The 23,465-nt window shown below is 45.2% G+C and overlaps 4 protein-coding genes across 7 annotated transcripts; 2 read left to right on the plus strand and 2 right to left on the minus strand.

Moving 5' to 3' along the window:
- Nucleotides 1-350: 350 nt before the first annotated feature.
- YIPF1 (Yip1 domain family member 1) lies at nt 351-6,728 on the minus strand. 3 transcript variants are annotated; one of them, XM_059478204.1, is made up of 10 exons: nt 6,682-6,728; nt 6,465-6,538; nt 5,616-5,779; nt 4,913-4,993; nt 4,719-4,806; nt 4,478-4,594; nt 3,682-3,848; nt 2,592-2,774; nt 1,486-1,595; nt 351-667 (listed from the first exon to the last, which is right to left on the minus strand). In XM_059478204.1, exons 2-9 carry the CDS (start codon nt 6,493-6,495, stop codon nt 1,491-1,493), a joined length of 936 nt encoding a protein of 311 aa, XP_059334187.1. In that variant the 5' UTR covers nt 6,496-6,538; nt 6,682-6,728; the 3' UTR covers nt 351-667; nt 1,486-1,490. The 3 variants fall into 3 exon arrangements, with proteins under 3 accessions (XP_059334187.1, XP_059334186.1, XP_059334188.1); XM_059478203.1 differs by lacking the exon at nt 6,682-6,728 and having other exon boundaries at nt 6,465-6,638; XM_059478205.1 differs by lacking the exon at nt 6,682-6,728 and having other exon boundaries at nt 5,616-5,749; nt 6,465-6,570.
- Nucleotides 6,729-6,912: 184 nt separating this feature from the next.
- Nucleotides 6,913-12,313, plus strand: DIO1 (iodothyronine deiodinase 1). 2 transcript variants are annotated; one of them, XM_059478696.1, is made up of 6 exons: nt 6,913-6,956; nt 7,714-7,871; nt 8,027-8,309; nt 9,813-9,956; nt 10,984-11,183; nt 11,652-12,313. In XM_059478696.1, the coding sequence occupies exons 3-6, from the start codon at nt 8,060-8,062 to the stop codon at nt 11,715-11,717; spliced, it is 660 nt and encodes a 219-aa protein (XP_059334679.1). In that variant the 5' UTR covers nt 6,913-6,956; nt 7,714-7,871; nt 8,027-8,059; the 3' UTR covers nt 11,718-12,313. The 2 variants fall into 2 exon arrangements, with proteins under 2 accessions (XP_059334679.1, XP_059334678.1); XM_059478695.1 differs by lacking the exons at nt 6,913-6,956; nt 7,714-7,871 and having other exon boundaries at nt 7,973-8,309.
- Nucleotides 12,314-12,797: 484 nt separating this feature from the next.
- IFT25 (intraflagellar transport 25) lies at nt 12,798-15,248 on the minus strand. Its single transcript, XM_059478697.1, has 5 exons — nt 15,026-15,248; nt 14,475-14,581; nt 14,078-14,146; nt 13,488-13,531; nt 12,798-13,022 (listed from the first exon to the last, which is right to left on the minus strand). Exons 1-5 carry the CDS (start codon nt 15,121-15,123, stop codon nt 12,915-12,917), a joined length of 426 nt encoding a protein of 141 aa, XP_059334680.1. The 5' UTR covers nt 15,124-15,248; the 3' UTR covers nt 12,798-12,914.
- A 64-nt stretch (nt 15,249-15,312) lies between these two features.
- LRRC42 (leucine rich repeat containing 42) lies at nt 15,313-21,819 on the plus strand. Its single transcript, XM_059478150.1, has 8 exons — nt 15,313-15,379; nt 16,234-16,721; nt 18,822-18,953; nt 19,990-20,108; nt 20,460-20,548; nt 20,634-20,747; nt 20,898-20,982; nt 21,342-21,819. Exons 2-8 carry the CDS (start codon nt 16,249-16,251, stop codon nt 21,596-21,598), a joined length of 1,269 nt encoding a protein of 422 aa, XP_059334133.1. The 5' UTR covers nt 15,313-15,379; nt 16,234-16,248; the 3' UTR covers nt 21,599-21,819.
- Nucleotides 21,820-23,465: the final 1,646 nt, after the last annotated feature.

A 23,465-nucleotide genomic window follows, 5' to 3' on the forward strand; every position in this document is an offset into this window, starting at 1 on the left:
CCGCGCGCGCAGGCGGCAGCCAATGGGGGGGCGCGCACGCCCGCTCCCCGGGAGCGCGGAGTGACGCCACTCGCAGTGGAAACTACAAATCCCGGCGTTCCCCGCGCGGCAATGGCGGCCTGAGGTCTCCTCCGTGTCTAAGGGGACAGAATGCAGCCCGGGGCGGCGAGGAAAGGAATTGTCACATTAGCCCACGTTACGTCTGTTTATTTACACTTTCAAAGCCTCATTGGCGGCACGGACCCACCTTAAAGGAGGTCCAGTCCTGTCACAACAGCAGGCCTTGGATCAAACCCTCCCCACAGCTCCAGAGCGTTAAGATGCTTTGTGCACAAAAAGTACAAATCACATCGCCTTCACAAGGCTTTATTCAGAAGCAAAACAGTGGGGCGAGGATAGAATTAAAGAAAAACAAAACAACCCCCCCAAAAAGCGAAAACAAAACATAAAATAATCCCAACCAAACAAAAACAACTCCTTTCTGCTCTAGACTGGGATCACTGGTTCACTCTCCTCCAGGAACATGGAGATGTCCGTATGTCCATGGGACATCGCTGTCCATCCTGCTGCAAAACACATCCCTTGTCCTTGACGTTTCCAAGGTCTTCAGTGAAACAATAATCTAAAATAGAAACTACTATCTAGATGGAGAAACTGGTGCTGTCATCTGAAAGAAATAAATAACTCCAGTGAATATTTCGGCTCCTTACCAGAGGACACAAGAGGGCACATATTTAAGTCTCAATACTAAAATCCATTACTGTCATTTTGATTCTTATTAGGCATCTGGAATGAAAAAACTGATTTTGCAGGAGGAAAAGCCACTAAAATTGACTTGCATGGTTGGATTGTGTAATTTTTTAATGTGCCTTTCACTGGACACATTTGGCTATTTTTTATATTATTTATCTTAAATCTAATATAGTTTCTACTTAGTAAATATCCTGGTTTTCACAAACACACTTGTGGCTGGTGTATTTGGAGTGGCCTGGTTATTAGCCTGTTCCTGGACCTCCTCCAGATAATTATCCAAGAGAATTCAAATGTCATCTGCTGCTGGCAGCAGTCCTGGATGCCAGGAAGCAAATGCTCAAAGCCATCCCAGAGAAGGAGTGCAGTGCAGAGGGATGGATGGCTCAGCTCTGAGTCAGCCCTGCCCAGAGCCTACACAGATGTCCCCACACAGGGCTGTTGCTCTGACACACTGTCTCAAACACCAAGGGGGAAAAACCCAATCTGCTTTTTGTATTAAAAGGAAAGAAAAATTGGAGTCTAACAGTTTATTGCTTAAGTTTCACTGGTGCAGAATAAATTCAAATAAATGCTTTGGAGTTTTGTAAGGGGTTAATTAATTTTATTTATATATAAACCCCATTTAGCAAAACAAGTCTGTTAAACCCCTTTCCACTCAACCATAGTGATGGGGAAAAGTTTCAGGATGTCTGTGATGACTGCAGAAAAAGGAAGTTTAGACAGGGTTCTCACCTTATTTAGTGACTCTTTGTTATTACTGTTGTTCCATTGTGAGCAGGAATAATAGGTGCAGGAATAATAGGTGCAGAAATATCCAGTTCAGGGGCATCAAAAAAGTATGCCTACATTATCAGAGAAAAAAAAAATTATTTAGAGAGAAACATACGGTGCTGCCTCATCCAAGCTCTTTCTTTCCACACCCATCAAACACAGACACACAGATCCATCTACTCTGGAAGCTGTGGAAACTGAGACCTGGTGACACCCTTCTACACACTGCAATAAGGAAACAAACAATTTAAGTCTTCATCCTGTATTTCAATGGCCTCAGGGTCATCTGTTTTCTAACACTTACTGTGTATGGAAACATAAACCTGCTAAAACTCCTAAGCCCACACTTTATATTGAACATTTAATCTTTCTAAAGGACTAAGCATAGTACTCATTAGAATAAAGTGCAACTGGATACTATAAAGATTAAGGCTTTGCTGGTACTATGATGAATTCCAGGTGAATTGGACTCAATGATCCTGATGGGTACCCTCCCACTTGGTGATATTCTATGACTCCATAATTGATTATTGAATTTATTACCAGCACTGTCCGGGTCACACTGACATCAATTTTTGCTACGTTTAAAATAACTGCAATTTTTACATTGGAGGTTTGTTGCATATTTTATGAAAAATCCTTTTGCCAGGATCTTTTCTCCTGAGAAGCTGAGCAACTTCAGCTTCTCCATGTTTTGCTGCTTTGGAATGTGATCTGGAGAACAGTTTACCCAGCATGTGAAATTGTTTTTACTTGATGACCAATGACAGCCACCTGTGTCGAGGCTGTGAGCAGTCACAAGACTTCATCATCATTCCTTTCTATTCCTTGCTAGCCTTCTGATGAAATCCTTTCTTCTATAGTATAGTTTTAATATATATAATAAAATAATAAATCAGCCTTCTGAAACATGGAGTCAAGATTCTCATCTCTTCCCTCGTCCTGGGACCCCTGCGAACACCACCACAGAGGTTTTCCTGTAACCAGCGAATCCCTCCTTCCCTGTCCCATAACACCACCTGTCCTAGGAAACGAGAGATCAGGGAAAAGGACTGGCAGTGTCCCACCAAGCATCCAACAGCCAGCAGGGCGTGCAGCAGCAGGATGGTGGCCACGGTGGCCACGGCGACGCGGCGGTTGTCGTCGCGGACGGCGGGCCAGAAGGTCATCACCAGCACAGAGCCCGAGAGGCACAGCGAGAACACCATGAGCACCCAGCGCACCACCTTCTGGGGGATGATCCACAAGATCTGCAAAAGGCAGCACAAGGCTTGCAACGGGCTGGCAGAGAGGCTGTGTGTTCTGTGACACTGTCAGCACTTCTGTTTGTGCACAAATGAACTCACGCCTAAATCTGACCCATCTCTTACTGGAGGAAAGGGTAAGAGCAGTGCTGAGCTTCACTCCCAGACACAACACAGGTGAATCTCAAGTTATGCCACTCCCTTCAAGGCCTGTCCTGTTGCAGACATCTTTTATGGAAAATCCTTTCCTTAGGATTTTTCCTCCTGAGAAGATTAGAGGCCTCAGGAACAAAATGTAAACAATGGTTATCTGCTGCTGTGGAATGCAACAGGTGCATCTGTGATTGGCCCATGTTAAATGTTTGTAATTAATGGCCAATCACAGTCAGCTGGCTCAGACACATAGCCCGAGCCACAAACCTTTGGTATCATTCTTTGCTATTCTATTCTTAGCTAGCCTTCTGATTAAATCCTTTCTTCTACTCTTTTAGTATAGTTTTAATGTAATATATATCAAAAAATAATACATCAAGCCTTCTGAAACATGGAGTCAGATCCTCGTCTCTTCCCTCATCCAAGAACCCCTGTGAACACTGTCACACTGTCCCCAGCCAGGGAAACTTGTCCTTGGAGCCATCAGCATCTGTTCCCTGGGGACACAAACATCCTGATTCCTGAGGCTGCCTGCCAGGCTCACCAGCAGCACCTTGCTTGGTTTTGCTGCCTCTGGGGAAACGATGTGTCCTGGGCTTTTCCAGCACCCACAAGACACCTTTACACTAGACAAGCCTCAAGAAAAAGAGCAAAAGATTTTCCCAGTCTCCAAAATTTTGACAAATATCAACAATATTATAAGAAAGAGCAAATTTTCTCAGGCAGGACATGTGAGAGGTGCACTCTTAGCCATACGTACCGCTGTGGGAATGTAAACGAAGAGGGAGTAGCCATACACACACACTATCTCCAGGAAGGAGTAGGAGACAATGTTCATGACTTTACTGTTCCTCCACATCAGGAATCCCCAGAGAGCGAGGGGAACAAGCCAAGCGTACGCATAAATCGTTGTAGCTGCTATGGACACTGGAAACACAACAAAGGGTTTCATGTTCTACTTTGAATCCTGACAGAACCAAAGGTGTAGAAGCATTCAGCATGAAAACTAGAAAGCTACCTGTGAAGATACTTCCAAAAGATGAAGTTTGAATTATTAATAAACTGAAAACTGTATTTATATCTAGTTTACACCCAGTACTCTGCCAGCACTTCAAGTAGGTGATAGCAGTGATAATCTCATCTGGTAATTTTCTGCCCTAGGCCTGCAGGTTCCTGGGAGGCCACAGATCCAGGAAGGCCCTCACCAAAGCACCAGAGTGCCCAGTACTGGGCTTTCACTCTCTGTACAAGGAGGCATCCACTAAGGCTGGAAAATAACTAATTACTCGTGCTTGCTCTTCTAAATCCCTGAAACTAGCCTATGTTCTGAAGAAACAGGGTTCTGCCAGTCACAGCCCATTTTAAGGGCTTGTTTCACACGTCTAAAAATTTAAAACCACCAATCAATAAAAAGACTAAAGTGTTAAATCAAAGCCATGACCTGGTTTGATATTACTTCATTTGCACATTAAAAAAAAAAAAGACACCAAAAAACAAAACAAAAAAAAAAAAAAAAACACCAAAAAAACTACCCCCACAAATGACTACTTACAAACCTTTTCTGAACTCAGGCACGTAGTGGTACGTTGGTTTGCCCAGATGGATGAAGAAATTTGAGAGATTGCCACTAACAGCAATGGTGAACACGAGTGTAGCACATATCCAAAATGGACCTTAAAAGGGAAAAAAAATCAATAGCACCTCCTCTGCTGTCTTGTTTTCTAGGCCAGCAAATAAAATGTAATACAGACTCAAAATATTTAGCACAGCAAGTAACTTCTCCCACCTCACACCTACCATAAAGATCAGGATTGCTGCGGATATACAGCCTTACAAAGTTCTTCCCAGGGACTGGGAACACTGATCCTTTGATTCTGTCCAGGACCTAAGAAACATAAGGATTTGTCTGACTGACAATGCAAGAAGGAAAAACACCTCATTGGATAAGGCATAATTCAGACAACAGTTCTCCTCTGGAGCAGAATATTAACCTGGTATGTGTCCACATCGAAGAAGGTCTGGTAGTACTCAAAAGTCCAGAAAGGGGCACTTTTCTTCTGTCCTGCAAGCAGCTAGATGGTGGGAAAGGCAACATGGAAAGTGTTACAAGCACACAATTTATGCATTACTAACTCATTTACACAGTGGTCACATGATTTTGGTACCCAAACTGAAAACAAACACAACAGGGCAGGATTATGTAATGGTTTCCCTCTTCCCCTCCAACAGCTGCAGACAGCCAGTCTCTTATCTCCCTGTAGGCAGAACCACGGCCTGAGGTTGTAAAGAGCAGCCTGCTACTGCCGGCCGCCACATCATCTGGAACACTCACCCTCACCCCCACGACAAGTCCCTTCTGCTGTCAGAAACACAGAACGGCCTGTGCTTGAAGGGACCTTAAAGATCATCTCACTCCATCCCCCTGCCATGGGCAGGGACACCTTCCACTATCCCAGGTTGCTCCAAGACTGGCCTTGAACACTTGCAGGGATGGTGCAGCCACAGCTTCTCTGGGCAACCTGTGCTAGCACCTCACCACCCTCACTCACAGGACAGAATTTCTTCCTATAACCAATCTAAACTTCTTCTCTCTTAGTGTGAATCCATCCCCCTTGTCCTGTTCTCTACATACACTTGTAAGAAGTCTCTCTCCATCTTTCTCATAGGCCCCCACCATAGAGGTGAGAGCATTACCTCTGTTTTATCGGAGTCATCAGTGCCCAGTAACTCATCATCCTCTTCCCTCCCTGGCTCCTGCAGGTGGCTGTGCTGATTCTTGGGGATTTCGACTGGCTCATCGATGCTTATGGTGGTGGCATCAGGATTTGCTGCAAGCAAATTAGCTGCATCGTCAAATTCTGCAAATAAGTACATTACAAGACAGGTGATGAACAAGACACTAAAATTTTTGTTCTCATGGCTCAAATAAATGCATAAATACCCTGAGACAGAACAACCACTAGTTTAGGCATGTTGGGTATGATCTATTTCCTAAAGTCCAAGCTGACACGGATCAAGCCGAACATTCAGTCAGTGGATAAAGTGTGAGTTTGCTTTTCCTGCCAGTCTGCCTGCAGGATGTGACACTGGCAGGACTGGAGCCTGCCTTCCTGTCCTGCCAACAGCCCCAGCCTAGGGCCAGCAGGTCTCTGCAGGGCAAGGGAAAGCTGTCTCCTAGAGAAATGGGTACTTTTAATATTCTCCAAAAACTGACGTGCAATTTTTAATGAAGAACTAAAGAAGTCTGAAACCGGGGCCTTCTGCAAGTTACAGAGCGCTCTGCCCCCTTCCAGCTGTCACTTGCTACCACAAAGGATTCCAGTCTACGACTTCCGTCAACACCGGTTACATTTTTTATCTGGCCAGCAGTACAATTCCATCTCACAAAATTCAGGATACCTGACCCCATCCTGACCGCACAAACAACACTCTCAGGACGTTTTCATTCCGCGAACGCTCAGGGACGCTCCCAGAGCCTCCAGCGCCGGACGGCTCCCCCAGCCGGGCCCAGCCTCGCGTCGGCACCTGCCACATCGCCTTTACCTTGGAATTTGAGGTCGTCCGCCGTCGCCATTCATCCGCCGGGACGAGGATCAGCTCCTCGGGGCTCGACCCTCCTGCAAGAGGACAAGGTGGCGCTGGGGCTGGGGCGGGTGCGGTGCCCGCCCTGCGCCAGCGCTGCTGCGCCCCGCTGCTGTGCCCCGCGGCCGCGCCCCCCGAGCCCCGCACCCGCCCGGGCCCCGGGCCGGGCACCCCGCACCTCAGCGCCGCCGGTCCGCTCCCTTAAAGGCGCCGCCACCGCCGCGCGGCCCCGGCCAATCAGCGGCGCCGCTGAGCCCCTCTGCCCCCGCCCCTCGGAGAGCAGCAGCCCCGCCGGTGACGCGCCTGGCACCGACCAATCAGAGCCCGCGCGGCGCTTCCGCGTGCGCGCCCGCCCGCCCCCTTAAAGGACCCTGCTGTCTGTGAGGGAACATGGCGGGGCTGTGGGTGTTCGTGCCCTTGTACAGCTGTTACAGACGTACACTGCGTGTTCTGGTAAATGAGAGTTTTACCAAAGAAACACAGAGCGGTTCGGGTTGGAAGGGACATTTAAACTCATCTCATTTAATATCCTTGCCGTGGCACGGACACCTCCCACCAGAACGCGTTGGTCCCAGCCCCGTCCAGCCTGGCCTGGGACACTCCCAGGGATCCAGGGGCAGCCACAGCTGCTCTGGACACCCTGTGCCAGGGCCTCACCACCCTCACAGGAGAGAATTTCTTCTGCGTACCTGCTCTAAACCTGCCCTCTGATGGTTTGCAGCCATTCCCCCTTGTCCCGTCACTGTCCCCCTTGTCAATGGCCTCTTTCCATCTGTCGTGTGCTGGAAGGGCGCAGTTAGGTCACCACAAAGCCTTCTCTTCTCCAGGCTGAACAGTCCCAACTCTCACAGCATCCCTCTGATCTCTGATCTTGGTATCCTCTTGAGGCCTCACTCCAACAGATCCATGTCCTTCCTGTGCTGGGGACCAGCTGGATATTATATATACTGGAGCATATATATATATATATATATATATATATATATATATATATATATATATATATATATATATATATATATATATATATACACACACACACTTTTTTTAGGTTTTTTTTTAATCCTTCAGCCCCAAAATGCCAAATCCTGGAGCGCAGCAGAGCCCCAGAGCAGAAGGAACAGGGCACTGTTTGCACAGCATCAGCACCTTAGTCTATATTGTGGGATTCAGGGAGAACAGCCTGATCCAGCTGCCCTCATTTGCACAGCACAGCCCACATCTGTGGATAAGCCTCACATCTCTGCAGTGAGCAGCACAGCCCCACCCTGGCTGCACTGGCTGCCCTTGGTGCAGCTGGAAGGAGCACTGCTGACAGGATCCTTGCTCACCCAGGGGCTGAAGGGCAGGGACAGCACAGTGTGCAAGGTAAGGCAGAAACTTAATCAAACACGTGGATGTTTTCCCTCCCCCTCACCCTCGACCTCTACCTTTGCCCCTGCCTCGCATTGTGCTCAGCAGACCTCTCCACCACCATGTCGGGCATCAGGGTACTGCTGCAGAAAATCCTGATCCTCCTGCAGGTTACTCTGTCTGTTGTGGTGGGCAAAACACTGATGATACTGTTCCCCAATGCCATGAAAAGATACATCCTAAAGATGGGCGAAAAGAGCAGAATGAACAGGAATCCAAAGTTCAGCTATGAAAACTGGGGCCCCACTTTTTTCAGCTTCAAGTATTTGCAGTTTGTGCTGAAGGTGAAGTGGAAGAGGCTGGAGGATGAAGCCTACGAGGGACACCCTGCTCCCAACACGCCCGTGGTGACCCTCGGTGGGGAAGTTTGTCACCTCCTGGACTTCATGAAAGGTCAGTAATTGAGTTGGTAATTTCAGTAATTGCTGAGAGCATAAATGAGGAGATGCTGCTGAGGGAGCAGGGACAGGCAGCTGGCACTGGAGTCCATCATGTGCAGACCACCAGCACCCACCTGCTGGAAAAGATGCAGCACATTTACTCCAGCTGCTTCTTGATTGTCAAAAATAACCTGCATTTATCACCCTGTCTATGCTATCCCTTCACACCACTGAGCTTTTGCAAGAGCTGGCTCTGCCTGGAAACACTTTTTGCTGAAAGCCAAGGTAATAATTTGTTTTAGGGAGAGAAGGCCCAGAACTGAAACGCGTGCAATGATTCCTGATTGTTGGCTGTCATTCCCTGTCCATACAGAAAATTCCACACCAGCTCCCTCAGCTAGCCTAAAGCCTAGAAAGCACACAGTGGGTTTTTCCAGATCTAAAGTGGCTGGGAATAAAGCAGAAGTAGCTGCTTTGTACTTTGTCCGCTGCCTCCCACTGAGATCTCAGCAGAACGTGGAATTAATCATTAAGCTGCAGCCTCCATCCCCACGGGAGGGATTACATCCTTCTCTCACTCTGCATCCCTAATTATATATAGATATTTATGTAGAAAATGGGCTGTAAATTTATAGAAGAGAAACACAGTATCTACAGGAAGGTACCACTGTTATTTAATTCTTTAGGATGTGGATCTATGGTTAGCAGCAGCTTTTAAGTTAAGCCATGCCAGAAAGGTCTTGGACAAATTTAATGGAATTCAGCATAACCAGACTAAAAAAGGTGCTTAAAAATCCTGCAAGCTCTCTTAAATCAAGGCCTTGCCAACATATACACAATATTGTGTTAATTTGTAAGCAACTGCAGATACTTTTGCCAGTGTAAGGTTAGTTTAATAATAATATATAACCAGAGTTCTGTTTGGACAGGAAATTGCAGAAATACATTGAAAGCATGAAAGCCTGTGATGCATGACTGAAAAGTCTGCAGTTTCCCCTCAGCTCAGCTTGAACTGACACATCTAAAAAAAATCTGGACATGAAAAGGCACTGGGACTCTGTCCTCAATGCCCAGCCCTGAACCACTGTCCCTGGATAACCTTGCAGAAGGCCATGGTTAGTATTTTTGAAGTTGCTCCATACTAAGGATCTCAGGGAGGCTGAGATGCCCTTTTGGATCAGCACCCTATCCCAAAAACGTTGGTAGCTTGCTAATTGGCTCTTGTGCTGAGGAAAGAGGAGCTGTGTGACTGCAGGGTGCCTCCTGCCTGTACTGGGCAGGGTTCCCTCAGGTAAACTCCTTGCTGGATGCAGCACAGACAGGGCCAGGCTAGGAAAAACACCTTTATGGCTGCTTTGCAGAGATAAAGAGGTTCTGCTGCTGATTTTACTGACCTAGGAGAAGTTTATGAAGTGCCTTAGTGTTGTCCAGGAATCCTTGCACCAGAGGCTGTTCAGTGTATTTAATTCTGCCCTTCCTCCTGTCACTTAACCACAAAACATTTTTTTCCCCCCAGATAACCGACCTTTAATCCTGAACTTTGGAAGCTGCACCTGACCTTCATTTATGCTAAAATTTGATGAGTTCAACCAGCTTATCAAAGATTTCAGCTCAATAGCAGATTTCCTTATCATCTACATTGAGGAAGCTCATGCAATAGGTACAGTACAAACACCACAGCTACAAACGTGTCACTTCCTTTAGGAGAAAAAAAGGTGTGCTAGCAAAGCAGGGGGCTGCAAACAGCACAGAAATCTTCAAATCAAGTGGCAACACCACATCTAGGCACAAGTTTGTGTCCCTAATTCTCCTGAGATTCTACTTACACTTCTGACTTTACACTCGTGAAGGACGTGTTTTTTAACAACTGCCTCTCAATGTTATACAGCTCCTTTTGGAAAGAGGAAGAAAAGATAATTCATAAAACAAAAGTTAAGTGTACAATATGTTATGTGTTGACAGAACAAATAAAAGTTTTTAATATTTTTCAAGAACAGGATGTAGACTCCAATTTGAAAAATTTAGCAAGCAAACAAACCACACTTGTTTATCTGCACTGGATTCTAAGTAACCCATTGGCACAGCTTTTATCCCAAGATTAAATGTTTTTCTAAAACCTAACATTTACAGTTTTCTAGCAATATGTCATTTTCAACAACTGAGAATCAGATAATGACTAAGTCAGTCATCAAACTCTTTCACTAGTTTCTGCTTTACTGGGAAGAGTTGTGTGCAAATGTTTGTTTGCATAGTTCTGATAAACAAAGGCATGGCCTGGCTCACATTTCACTTCTCACAGACCTGTTATTTTGGTTTATAGGCTTAATGAGTACAATCAAGCAAAATGAACATTGACAAACCTTACCCAATACATGTTCCCCACCTGGTGTCTTTCTAGGGTAGATCTATGTGGGAAAATTTCAGCTAAAATCCATCAAATATTTCTGAATCCAGGGCAAGAAAATACAGTTTGATGAGGGGGAAAAAACCAGATCTTGGGACCACTTAATAGAAAGCTCTAGTGCTGCAATAACTTAAGGAGGGCTTTCATTTCATGGCAAGTTTTGATGTTAGGAATAAACTGTAAGATTCTTTTAACCCAGTTTTGGGGTATGACACACAGTACATGCCCACCCTTGCACCTATTCAAAACCTTCACTGCTAAATCCCTTCCTCATTTGTTTTAGATGGATGGGCTTTTAAAAACAATGTCATTATTAAAAATCACAGAAGCCTTGAAGATCGAAAAATTGCAGCACAACTTCTTCAGAAAAATCACCCTCTGTGTCCAGTGGTTTTGGACACAATGGAGAACCTGAGCAGCTCAAAATACGCTGCGCTGCCAGAGCGACTCTACGTGCTGCAGGGAGGGAAGGTCATCTACAAGGTAAAAAACATCAGCACCAATGAGCACAGTGTACAGAGAATTTTAAATTTCAAGGTGATTTGAGACTGCTTTACATATAACAGTCAGTATTTCGTTCTGTTTGAAAGTGAAACATTTCACAATGCACTGTAAATGTGGAGAGAAATGAAAATGCAGCAAAACCAGTCTGGGCCTTTATAATGTACATATTTGATGTACACCTCAGTCTTGCTCAAATATTTATCTTTTGGCTCACTAGTAACCTGAGGTACATCTAAGCTGTGAAATCCAGGAACACTTCCCACCTCCAGGATCCAGACCCAGTGACACAGCAGGGTGTAACCAGTGTGTAACCATCTCCCAGGGATGCCTCCAGTGGAAAGGGGGCCCAAGGCACACCTGCCCACAGTTCTGGTGCAGCTGCTGTGCTCTGAAGGATTTCTGCTCTGCCTTCTTGAGCATCACTATGTCATTTTATTGCCTCTGCAGGGAGGAGTGGGGCCTTGGAATTACCACCCCCAGGAAATACGTGCCATCCTGGAAAAACTGAAATAGAAAAAGAAGAGGACTTCGAAGCAAAAACTATTTGGATAAAGAAGTTAAAAAAAAATTTGTCACAGACCTCAGTCTAAAGAACAAAAATAGAATTTAAAAAACAGCCATAGAGAGAAGAAGAAAAGAACAATGCTGTATATGCATTGTATATGCAAGGAGCATCTGGAATGAGGTCTAGAAGTTTTCAGGTGTCATCCCTACCACACCAACTTCTGTTCTGAATTAACTTACTACTTTTATACTACACTCAGTAATGTGGGAGCTGGGTCCATTGAGCTCTGGATACCAACATTTACACTTGTAAGGAATATCCTGCAGGATGAATTTCAGGGTGGTGACATTTGCAGGAGGCCACTAGCATGCAAAGCAATTATTTTACATTACTATATACACATTGCACTTGTGTATATAAAATGTTCCCTTTCACTGACTTAGGACACTTCTGAGCAAGACAATCTCTGTCAACATCTGTTTCCATGAATATTTGTTATGATGGTCCCAGCTTAAAGCACTGGTGGCTGTGACCTGATTCTAGAAAATATTTATAGAAACAAGGGGTTGATCTACAATTATTAAAAGTCTATCAAAACACTTCATTTGGCTTCAGATTATTTCCCTTCCTGCCCTGCCTCTCTACCCCAGGTTATTTCTAAGCATTAGCAGATATTTATATTCATTCTAATAACCTCTGAGTTTGAGCTGATCAGAAATGTACCAATTTAAGGACTTTTGAAGGACTTGTTCGACAGTAGGAAGTAATACATCCCACTTAAGTAGCTCACACTTTTTTTTTCTATTTAATTCAGAGTGCAAGGGAAACACTTTATAGGAAATTGAGTTTTAATTAATGTATTATGTAAGCCTGATAAAAATATACTACCTTAAATGGACTCAGTTATGTTCAGGTGTTCTAAGCTGACAGCTTAGGTTACAAAATGAAAAAGCTGTTACTACAATTAACAACTGCACTGTGTTCTGGTTGGACTTGATCATCCTAAAAGTCTTTTCCAACCTAAATGATTCCATATACTCCTATTCTATTCCATACATTAAACCAGCAGGGAATACATACCACATCCACACCTTCAAAAACCACTTTAATACAGGGTGCTAATAATAAACATTCTCTGCAGTGCAGCTATCAAAATGTAACTTCCTTATAAAAAATAAAAGTGGAGGCCCAAAGTTAAGCTGGGCTCAAGTGTTCTCTGCTGTGCCCTCTGCCATCACCCGGTGCACTGACACAAAATGATCAAAGGCAGATTTGATGATGAAACGCAAGTAAGTGGCTTGGAACTCAGGAAGCTGCAGGAGGAATAAAAATATTGTTATTGCATTCTCTGTAGTAACAAAACTCCCCAACCACATTTGCAGAAGTTTGTTAAACCACAAGGATCTGGATTTTTCAATGTCTGTTTTTTGAACTGCACATAAATCGAGTTCTTTGACCTGCAACTCAAAAAAAATCCCATCACCTCCTGAATTCTGCAGCCTTAAAGGCAGCAAGTGAAGGAGGGAAGATTGCCACACTTCTGGAAAGGGCCCTTGCACCTCGTTAGGAGCACTAGGCAGGTGCAATTTCACAGCATAATCTACTGAGGAGCAGCTGGGAAGTGCAATTTCACACCAAAATCTACAAATTCTTCTCTTTAACACCAACTGAGCAATAATTGCAAATAAAGACATGTTTGGTTTTTTTATGGTTTCTTCCCACTTAGTCCAGACATCCCATTTCATGAACCACTACTGATGTACACTGTAAATACTCACTGGAAATTCTTCCATTTGGAGCTGCCCTTCTCTGTGCTGCAAATCTAGAAAATATATTTTAAGGTAAACAATGAAGAATAATGTGAGAATAATGTGCAATGAAGTTTTCACTGGACTCAGAGTTCAAGTGAGCTTAAGGACAATGAATTTACACTGCATATAGACACTGTTCTTTTTCATTTTTACAGGTGATTTAAGAGAATACTTTTTTGCAATATCCCAGTGTGTGTGTATATATATCCCACTCATTACAGTGTTAAAAAAAAGTCACCCAAGAGGCCTAAAAAAAGCCAATCCCCAAGCCAAACAATGCAGGAAATGGCACTCTATTATACTATGTAAGCCTGTTTTTAATTTTTGGAACATAAAGTGCACAACTAGTGCTTTTAGCCCTTATACAGCATTTTACTCTCCAAACTGCTGCAGAGACCAGCAGTGTTAACAAAATTCACTCAAACGTGACTGTTGCATTAATGTCTAATAAAACAATCATAACCCCACACTTTACTCAATAAATAGATGAGGGGTTACAGGGATTCGCTGAAAAACACCAACATTGCTCCCACAAAACCCCACAAACTCAGTCTTACCTTTTTCAACACACTGTTCAAAACCCACAGGGTCTTTAGATGTGCTTCTTTCAATCCTTAACGTCCGCACTAAAATATATATCAATTTAAAATATCAACACAAGTTCTGATTCTTTATTGATACTGATATTAATTCCTTCACTTTACAACCACAAAACACAAAGCATTAACTAATTTATTTTTTCTCTAAGCTATGGGGATTGTGGATATGAAGTATGATTGCTCTGTGAAAATGAATCTTTACGCAAAATTAAACCTTTATGTGAAGTTAAATGTTTATGAATCTCTTAAAAGTGGCTACATACAGACTAGGACGCTACTGTAGGAACTTTTGTTAAGGCACAGACACACATTTTAACATAGCACATATTACCTACTGCAAGACACAAAGTCTTACCCAAATAACACTGGATGGCAACTTTGCTGATTTTTACACATTTGGGAAAACCAATAATCAGTTCCTGTGGGAACATGCCTGTCGTCGTCCAAAATGTTTTGGAACTTCTGTAGAGAGAACAGGACAAAATCCGCAACGGCAGCTTTCCATCTATAACCATCTTGAATTAAATTTATCACAGAAAAACATGGAGGAGAAAGGAAGGGGGAGGTGGAAAAGGAAGGGTAGAAAAACAGGGGGACGGTGAAGAAGGGAAGGAGAGGGATGAAAAGGAGGAGGGGAAAGGGACGGGAGAAGCATTTTTATTTGGGGTACTGTCAGCAGTGCCCTGTGTAAGGAGGGGCAGCTCTCTGGAGGCATTCCCACCTCGCCGGGCAGGCTCTGTACCCGGCCGGCCCCACAGGAGCGCGCAATGGCGGCGGGCCCCGAGCCGTTCCATGCACCCTGTGGCGACCCCAGCGTGAGGGCGAAGGGCCGAGCCCGGGCCAGCCCCGGCGGGCTCCGTGCGGGAGGAGCCGCTCCCGCCGCCCGCGCCCCCGCCCGGCCCTCACCCGTCCGCCACGCTCTCGGCGGGGTGCTCGGCATCGCTGGACGTGGCCAGGACCAGGGCGGCCCCCGCCGAGCTCCGGCACCAGTCGGTGCCTCTCATCGCGGGCCGCGGGCTGCCGCTCCCGGGCAACGGCGGCAGCGCCCCGCCTGCGGCCGCTCCCGGTGCGGGAAGCGGGGATGGCCCCTGACAGGGCGGGGGAGGCCGGGCGGGACCCGCCGCTCCCGCCGTGCCCCGCTCCGCCCCGCCCGCCGCCCGCCCCCCGCGCGGCCCCGCCCGCCGCCCGCGGGCGCTGCGGGACGGGCGGCGGGAGCGCCGAGCCCCGGCCCGGCTGACGGCGCGGCCCCTCCCGGGGCAGGTAGGTGGGATGAGGGGGGATCGGGGAACGAGCGGGATTCTGGCCTCCCTGCCCGGGCGGGGACCCTTCCCCCTGTGCCCCCTCCCCTTGTGCCCTTCCCCTGGCGCCCCTCGGGGCTGTGCCCGTTCACGGCGCGCTCACCCCCGGGTACAACCCAATCCCTTCACAGACTTTACCCAGCGTTGCCCCGACCCCTCTCCGGGTTGGACCCGATCCCTTCGCACCCGCCTCCCCATCCTTTCCGGTACCCCCGGCCCCCCTCGGGCAGGGCCCGGTCCCCTCCCGCCCCGCAGGACCCGATCGCCAGCCCCGCAGGCCGGGAGCTGAGAGAATCCCATCCCTGCCCTGCCCCTCGCCATGGCAGCTCTGGGCTCTCCTGCCCCCCGGATCTCCTGCCAGGACCCTGCTCACCAGCCAGAGCCCCCCGGCACCGGCTGGGGAAGGGGCACCGGGAGATTCCCACCCTGCCAGGGAGGGAGCTTCCAGCAGGCTCCATTGCCCAGCTGCAGTCAGACATGTGCCCTCCTCTTCCTCCTCCTCCCCTTGCTCCTGCCTGCAGCAGAGCCAGGCCTGGTTGTGGGGGCACTTCCCACTCAACCCCAGCCCCTCTCCCACTGCCCCTATCTCCATCCCGGACCTGGGATCCATCCCGGGCCTCTCAGCCAGCCCAGGGGCCAGTTCCCACTCGGATGGGGTGTGTGGCAGGCGGCTCACAGCCCTGATCCACACAGCCTGCCCTCCTTGCTACGTGGCCATGCTCAGGGCTCTAAGGGGAACTGCCAGCTTTAGGGGCTTCCCTGGGTCATGTTTTCCTCTGTGGCTGTTGTTCACCTGTCTGTGATTTGTTTTTGCAGAGCTGGTCGAGGGGAATGTCGTACTGTCTCCACTCAGAAAGCCATCTGGATACTGGGCCAATATACGTGCGTGAAAATGGGAAGCTGCATGTGGTAAATCGGGGTGCAGGCGGCGTACAGAATGTCACTCCCAAAGCAAGACCTTTTAGTCTGTTTTCCAGAACTTTTTCAGTGGAGCTTTGCATGAACAGGGAGGATGATAGGGCAAGGAGGCAGAGGACTGATCATTTCATCTTCACGTACACCAAGGAGGGGAACCTCCGCTACTCGGCCAAGTCCCTCTTCAGCCTCGTGCTGGGTTACATTTCTGACAATGTAGATCACATTGACTCGTTGATTGGTTTCCCAGAGCAGATTGCTGAAAAGCTCTTTTCAGCAGCAGAAGCAAGACAGAAGTTCACAGAGCCAGTGACAGGACTGAGAGCTCTGCAGAAGTTCACTGAAGCCTATGGCAGTTTGGTGCTGTGCTCACTGTGCTTGCGGAACAGGTAAGTGTGTCCCCTAACAATCTTGTCTTCTGCTAGCACACTTCAAGCTTCCCCTAAATTAAATTTAAAATACATTTTGGGCTTACAACACCAACTAATTTTAATGAAATGCCCTGAGTCTTATCTGATTCTTGTGCTTGCTGTCTTTCATCCCATACCTTTCCTACAAGTGCAGCTGTAGGTTTCATTTTAAGATAAAAATCATAACAGAGGTGACAGACTACATCTATTTCAACCAACAGGGGATCTTATGTGGAGGATTAAACCTGCAACTATTTTTAACAATAATAATCAGCAGTTCTGTGGAAATCCGTGTGCTTAGTGCCTTCTCAGGCATTTCATGGGATGTTTCTGTAATTGCTGTTTAAAAGCTTTTCAGCACACTTAGCTGACTGTACAGATAAAATACACCCTTGCAAATTGTTCAGGTTTACCAACTATATAAACTTGCTGTCATGTCTCATTTTGGGGGCTTAGAAGAAGATACAGACTTGTGGGTAAGTTTCAGGCTCTGAAATCAGGCAGGTTTTACCTTATTTTATTGTTGTTGCCATCCCCATATTGACTGTACTTTAACAAGGTCCTGATTACAGCCCAGCACTAGTTTTTCAATCTTCTCAATGCCCACATCTTTAACTGAAAGAGTCTTGCCAAGTTTAAAACTGGATTATGTTTTTAAAGCCTTGCTCCTACTGAAGTCCTTCCCAGTAATAGAACTGTTCTCTTCCATCTTTACACTTGAAAAAGGGATGGTTTATCCAGTTTAAAATCAAAGTACTGGCATATTCATCTGAAGTGCCAAGGGTGTTCTGAGCACAGTAGGAATGTTTGAGTAGAAGTCAATTATCCTTTGTTTTATCCTTTAAACCTACTCCCTTTTTATCTCTAGCACAGAAAATTTTATGGGCTTAATTTAGAAATTAAGCTACTTCTGGCATCTTTTGCCATTACAGAAAGCTGAGTTAAGTATCAAGTCTTTGAAATCCAGGAAGTGAGGCATTAAGGCGTTTTCTGATGATTTTTATTTCTAAAAGAGCCCACTCTTCTCTCCAGAACCCTAACAGCTAATAATCTCTCTCAAGAACTGGCTTATGCTCTGACTGTATGTTGTGCTTCTTGCAGAGCCAAATTGCACAGGCAAGGGGTGTGAGGGGGGTGGTTTGATGGGTAAAATTACCCTGGGAGGATATTAAGGTCCTCTTATTTGCATGGACAAAGAGGTGTTCCTGCAGGGATCAAATTAAAAATCACCCCCAGTCTATGCAGTGAATTTGCTGGCCTCAGGGTGTGTTTTGCCATGGGGAATACGAGGTAAATTCAGGAGAGATCAGTGAATTTGGAGCCACAGGGGCAGTAAGAGGTGACTGCAGGGAGGTACTGAGGGCTACGTGCTCATTACTGCATACTCATGCCTGCCATTCTTCAGTGGTTTGTTCCCATCTCTGAGCCTCCTACTGAATGGCTCCAGCACAGATGTTTGCGTGGCTGCTGAGTGAATCGGAGCAGGGAACCAGCACAGCTAAAAAAAAAAAAAAACCCACTGAGTAACTGCTGCCTAGGGTGTAGCCACAGCTCTGGCCAGTCCTGGACTTCTACCCCTAGTCAAGCATTTTATTGACATGTAAAAAGTAAAATTTTGCCGCTGACAAGCTATTCTGTCCTGATTAAAATCCACATTTGAGGTGGATTTTAAGCCTGGATGAATGTGGGTTTGTCTATACCCTTCCTAGACACTGAGGAAGAGCAGTTTGTGAAGCTGACTTATGATAAACTGGGATATTTTGCATTATCCTGAAATAATACAGCAATAATCTGTAAAGAAGCTCCTAATAGCAATATTTGCAAGTTGAAGTCTTGTTAGTCCAGTATTTTGCATTGAATCAAAACCATGACAGTGATCTAAGGAGAAGACTGGGAATTCAGACATGTTGTGTGCCAGCTGCACATAAAGAGGTGCTTAGTGCAGCTGGGTAATTTATGTCAATTTTCACATAGTACTTAGCAGAAACGAGTGCTTTGTGCTTATGACACTTGGGGATGTAGACACCTCCCTACATGCCTGAGCACTCAGGGCTTTTTTCTCTTTTTTTGGCTTTGCAGATACCTGGTTATCTCTGAAAAGCTTGAAGAAATTAAGTCTTTCCGGGAGCTGACGTGTTTGGATCTCTCCTGCTGTAAACTTGGAGATGAACACGAGCTGCTGGAACACCTCACCAAAGAGGCCCTGTCTAGGTACCAATTTCTTGAGCTAAAAATGACACTTTCTTTCCTACCACTAAGCAGTTCAAAGAATCAGGCTGAGACTACAAAGAGAAGTTTCACAGGCTGCAGAGTGTAAGGTTGAAGATTTTGGTTGTTCATAAAACCTGTTCCATAGGTAAACAAAATACAGAATTTATTGTACACAAAGCACATACTGAATCATAAAAAGTACTAAAATTATGCAAGACAACTTATTGTCTCATATTTTATATCAACTTTTTATAATTTTCATTGTCTGGGTAAGAAATGCATCTTTCTCATTTGGAACAGTTTTACATTTCCTATTTTTAAGGGGGAACTTTATCAGCCAAATTTTTAACCAAACTACTGTTCTCCATGAAGATTACTGCAAGAAGGATGTTGATTATTTGGTTAGTTAACATCTCAAAACAGTAAATTTTGTAATTTTGTTTGGTACCCAAAAATGACAAGTAGATAATTTTGGAAGCATTAGGTAGGATGACTGCTAATTAAGGATATTATGTTGCTGTAAGATTTTGTTGCATTTTGCATCAAGGTTTTATCTTGAAGTGCTCTGAAGAGAGCACTTCAATTTGATGTTTTTCCCTGAGTTTTGTTAATCAGTGCTATAAGACCTCATTATTTTCTTAAAATCACTGCTTATGATCACTTATCGAATCTGCCCTCTTTTAGTTTGCCAAGCATTTTTTCTTGGTTTTGAGTGCATTTCAGTTTGGCAGCCCTGGTATAAAGAACTTTAGGGTATAAAGAAGCTTATTGTCTCTGTTGGCAAATGTTTGGCTCTAGGATCAGTTTGTCACTGGAGCTGTGGGAATAGCTGCTCAAGCAGTGCTTCTGTTGAGCTAGCAGGGAAATATAAAGATATTTGTTACTCCTGCTGACCCAGGCTCCTTCCTCACTGCTTTTTACTGTGAGCCTGGAGGGCTTGGCACAGGATGACCCTTCTGACACGGAGTTTTGGGACATTTTGCAAAACTCTCAGAAATAATGACCATAAACTCTGTGTTTGTATCTGTGCTGGCAGTGTGAAGAGGCTTCTCCTGAAGGACAACTCCCTGTCAGACGCCGGCCTGCGCAGGATGACAGCGCCCGTCCGTGTGCTGAAAAAGGGGCTGGACAATCTGCTGGTGCTGGATTTGTCCTGTAAGTGCTCCATGTCCCACAACAGAGAGAACCTGTGTCCTTTCTGATAAAGAATTTATCCTCCTTAAGGATTCCTTCCACTGAAGGAATACCATTAATTTGTTGATTCCTATGAGCCAGCCCCAGATTTGACCAGCAGGCACAGGGCAGACCTGAGGTCTCAAGCATTTGCTCCTTAGATAAATATTTTTAGTAGTTTGAGAATTTGTGTTGTAAATGTTTCTATTTTGATAATTAGAGGGGGAAAGTCAGTCCTGTTCCAGTATTAGCTTTTGGAACAAATACTTACTTGGTATTTTGATAATCTTTTTCCACGTCATGCAACTTAATTATCTTTACTTGGCCTTACAGGTAACCCTAAAATCACAGATGTGGGAATTGGATACCTTCTTTCTTTCAAGAAACTGAATTGTTTGGACATTTCTGGCACAGGTCTCAAGGTAAAAACTATCAGAAGAAGTTTACTGGACAAGTGTAATAATAAAGTTCTTGCCCTCTGACTGCTTTATGTCCCTTTTTTCCCAGGATGTTGATGCTGTTATAAAGCGGCTTCAAATGCAGATAGGCCTGGTTCACTCAAAAGTGCCTCTGAAAGAATTTGATCACAGTAACTGCAAAACAGAGGGATGGGCAGAGCAGGTAAGGGGGGTTAAACCTGTTTTACTCTCTAAAATTTTGCCATATAGAATACAAAATTGCTGAATAGGAAAGAACAAGGGATGGAGTTGTTTCCAATGATATTTCTGTAAGTTTTGCAAGACATTTGAACTGCTTCATTTGTTCTTTCAGACAGTTCTGCAGTGGGAGCAGGCAGTTTTGGAGGCCATGAAGCCCCAGGACAACCTGAGATCCAGAGTGACAGCTCTTCACTTCTGTACGTAACTGCATGGACACCACAGAGCTGATTTATTTTCTTTTCTACTGGGACTATTCCCACACTTTTTTGGGTTATAGTACAAATAGCATCTCAGGTGTGCAGTTCCAGCCTTTTGTGTAACTGCATTACAATGTAGTTGAGTTTTTTCATTTGTTAAACTTGTGGATAATTCAAGTACAGCTCATATAACAACTGAGTTTTTTCCTTAATATTCTGAGTCCAAAATATAAATGGTATTTTTTTCCTGTGCACATTTCCAAGTTGGCTTGGCCAAAACAGTTCATACCACAAAGTTATGCATTTTACAGTACAATTCTGTTTTCCCCAAAATCTAAACTTGATATTTTTGCTTGTAGATGGCAAGACACACAGAATAGAGGAAGTAGTCAAATGCACACTGGTGGAGCCAGAAACTAAAGCATCTGGAAACTTGCAGTTTTATAAAGAAAACGTTGAAAATTGTCATTTACCTTTGAAAAAGGAGGTTGCAGGCAGCCATGAATTAAAGAACAATAAAAAAAGAGCTTTGGCTGAACAAGAGAGAGAAAGGACTTCCAAACAGAAGCATCTGTGCCTCACTGTGGAGGACTGGGATTTGTTAAATACCTACTGAGTCAGAAAGAAGTGGGTCTTTTGTTTGTTGTTCTCTTGCTGATGACAGGATTTGGACATACTGAGAGGGAGTGACAAAGTACTGTTAAATCTGGTTGCTGTGACATGCCTGTGGGGTAGCCTGTGCTGGGGGAGGGATAGAGACAAGAAGGTTGGTAATGCTACTGTATATTTTCAATACATAATAATTTTTTCAAATAAAGTTTTTGTTGTCATCCTTAACTAACTCTTCTGATGAAGGTGTTTTTCACCAAAACAGCTGCTCCTATTCCTGCTGCTCTCCTGCCTCTCGAGGGCCAGGACACAAATCACTGCAGCTCATCTGAAATGAGGCTGCACTGGGCTTGTCAGTGCCATGGGATGTTTACAGTGCTGCTAGAACAGAAACCTCAGCCTGAAAGCACCAGGCTGTGCTGATGGGGCTGTGCAGAGGGAGGGAGCACAAAGGATAAGCACAGACCTCTGGGAAGGGAGGCAGAGGCAGGAACACCTCAGCAACAGCCATTGCAGAAGCACAAAGTGGAACACAAGTCCCTTTTCTTTCTCATTTTAGCCCAGGAAATGAGAGCTGGAATGAGGTTACTGTAGAGACTATGCTCTGCAGTTGTAATTTGTTCTCCCTTACAAGCAAATTCACTGCATTTGAGATCATTCTGTGGTTTAAAACCCATTTTCAGTGTGCCTGCAATACACAATACTAACTGTGCTTCTCCATCTGACAACACTGAGGGGCATTTATAATTCAAATATTAATTATGCAGATCAGCTGTAAATCACCTGGACACCCAGACCTGTTCTGTGTTGGTGTGTGCAGCTCTAATGCTGCAGGTAACTGTTAAACACTGAATTCCTGCCCTGAGTGTTTCCATCACAACTGGCTGAGGAGCACAGTGCTCATTGTTGTCCTCTTGGGCCTCATGAGGCCAAGGATTTTCTCCAGGTTTCCCCTATAGTGCTTCTTCCTTTTACACTGTTGTCTACCATAATTCATCACCAAGAAAAAGCAGCACATCCTTGGAAACCATGAAGAGGCCAAGAAAATTAACTTCAGCTCAGAAATGCATAAAGAACAAAACCCCTTTGTCTTTTTTCCTTACTGCTGAATTTTCCTCAAAAAAGGACTACACACAAACAAAGCAGGCACACTTGCATTCAAATCCTAATTTCTTTTCCCAGAAACTCAAGGCTATTAATACCTTCCCCTGACAACTACATCAGCTCTCTGCTGAGACAAATTATGGCACAAATTGTGATTCAAAACAGTGGCTCAGTGGGGAGGAAGATCTGCAATCTTCCCCCTCAAGCTGTCTCTGGTGCAATTGCCACTATGGAATTTTTGGCCATCCCTTCCACCATTGGAGACATGCTGATCTGACCATGGAGAGATGCACATTTTTTTACCAATCCTAATTTTACCAAACCCCTTATCTGGGTCCTGAGCATAAGGGTTCCTATGTATTTTTTTTTAAACAATCCTTACTGCACTGGGATGACATTTTACAGGCAGAGAGAAAACAAGCTGTGCACCCTGGCCAGGCCTGTAGAGAGACAGGTGAGTGAAAGCAGCTTTACCTTTCCCCTGTGCAGAGTTTTGCCATCTCATTCCAGGCAGAGTGTGAGTCACAATACTGTAAAGTTATTTATAAAAAGATCTCTCAGATTTCCAGCTGTATCCCAGTGAAAAATTAGAAGCAACATTCACCATTGATCTGAGTTACAGTGACAGGCAGAGCTGCAGATCACAGGACTGAGAAGAAATGAGGGAACAGGGGTTTATTTTTAAATATCTGTGACCTGAGGTGGCAATGGGAAGAAGATCACCTCATGGTATTTCTTTTGGGCCTAGAAAAATAAGAGTACTCACTGTA

This window comes from Ammospiza nelsoni, chromosome 9 (assembly GCF_027579445.1).
Source record: "Ammospiza nelsoni isolate bAmmNel1 chromosome 9, bAmmNel1.pri, whole genome shotgun sequence".
NCBI classification, from domain to species: domain Eukaryota; kingdom Metazoa; phylum Chordata; class Aves; order Passeriformes; family Passerellidae; genus Ammospiza; species Ammospiza nelsoni.

Coding starts and splice junctions, on each gene's coding strand:
- YIPF1 (XM_059478204.1), bottom strand. CDS start 6,495: ATGGCGACGGCGGACGACCTCAAATTCCAAG. Junction 4,994..5,615: donor ATGACTCCGATAAAACAGAG/GTAATGCTCTCA, acceptor CCCACCATCTAG/CTGCTTGCAGGACAGAAGAA. Junction 3,849..4,477: donor CGTGCCTGAGTTCAGAAAAG/GTTTGTAAGTAG, acceptor TTGTGTTTCCAG/TGTCCATAGCAGCTACAACG.
- IFT25 (XM_059478697.1), bottom strand. CDS start 15,123: ATGAGAGGCACCGACTGGTGCCGGAGCTCGGCGGGGGCCGCCCTGGTC. Junction 14,582..15,025: donor GCCGAGAGCGTGGCGGACGG/GTGAGGGCCGGG, acceptor TTCTCTCTACAG/AAGTTCCAAAACATTTTGGA. Junction 13,532..14,077: donor TGAACAGTGTGTTGAAAAAG/GTAAGACTGAGT, acceptor TATATTTTCTAG/ATTTGCAGCACAGAGAAGGG.
- LRRC42 (XM_059478150.1), top strand. CDS start 16,249: ATGTCGTACTGTCTCCACTCAGAAAGCCATCTGGATACTGGGCCAATA. Junction 18,954..19,989: donor ACCAAAGAGGCCCTGTCTAG/GTACCAATTTCT, acceptor CTGTGCTGGCAG/TGTGAAGAGGCTTCTCCTGA. Junction 20,748..20,897: donor CAGAGGGATGGGCAGAGCAG/GTAAGGGGGGTT, acceptor TTGTTCTTTCAG/ACAGTTCTGCAGTGGGAGCA.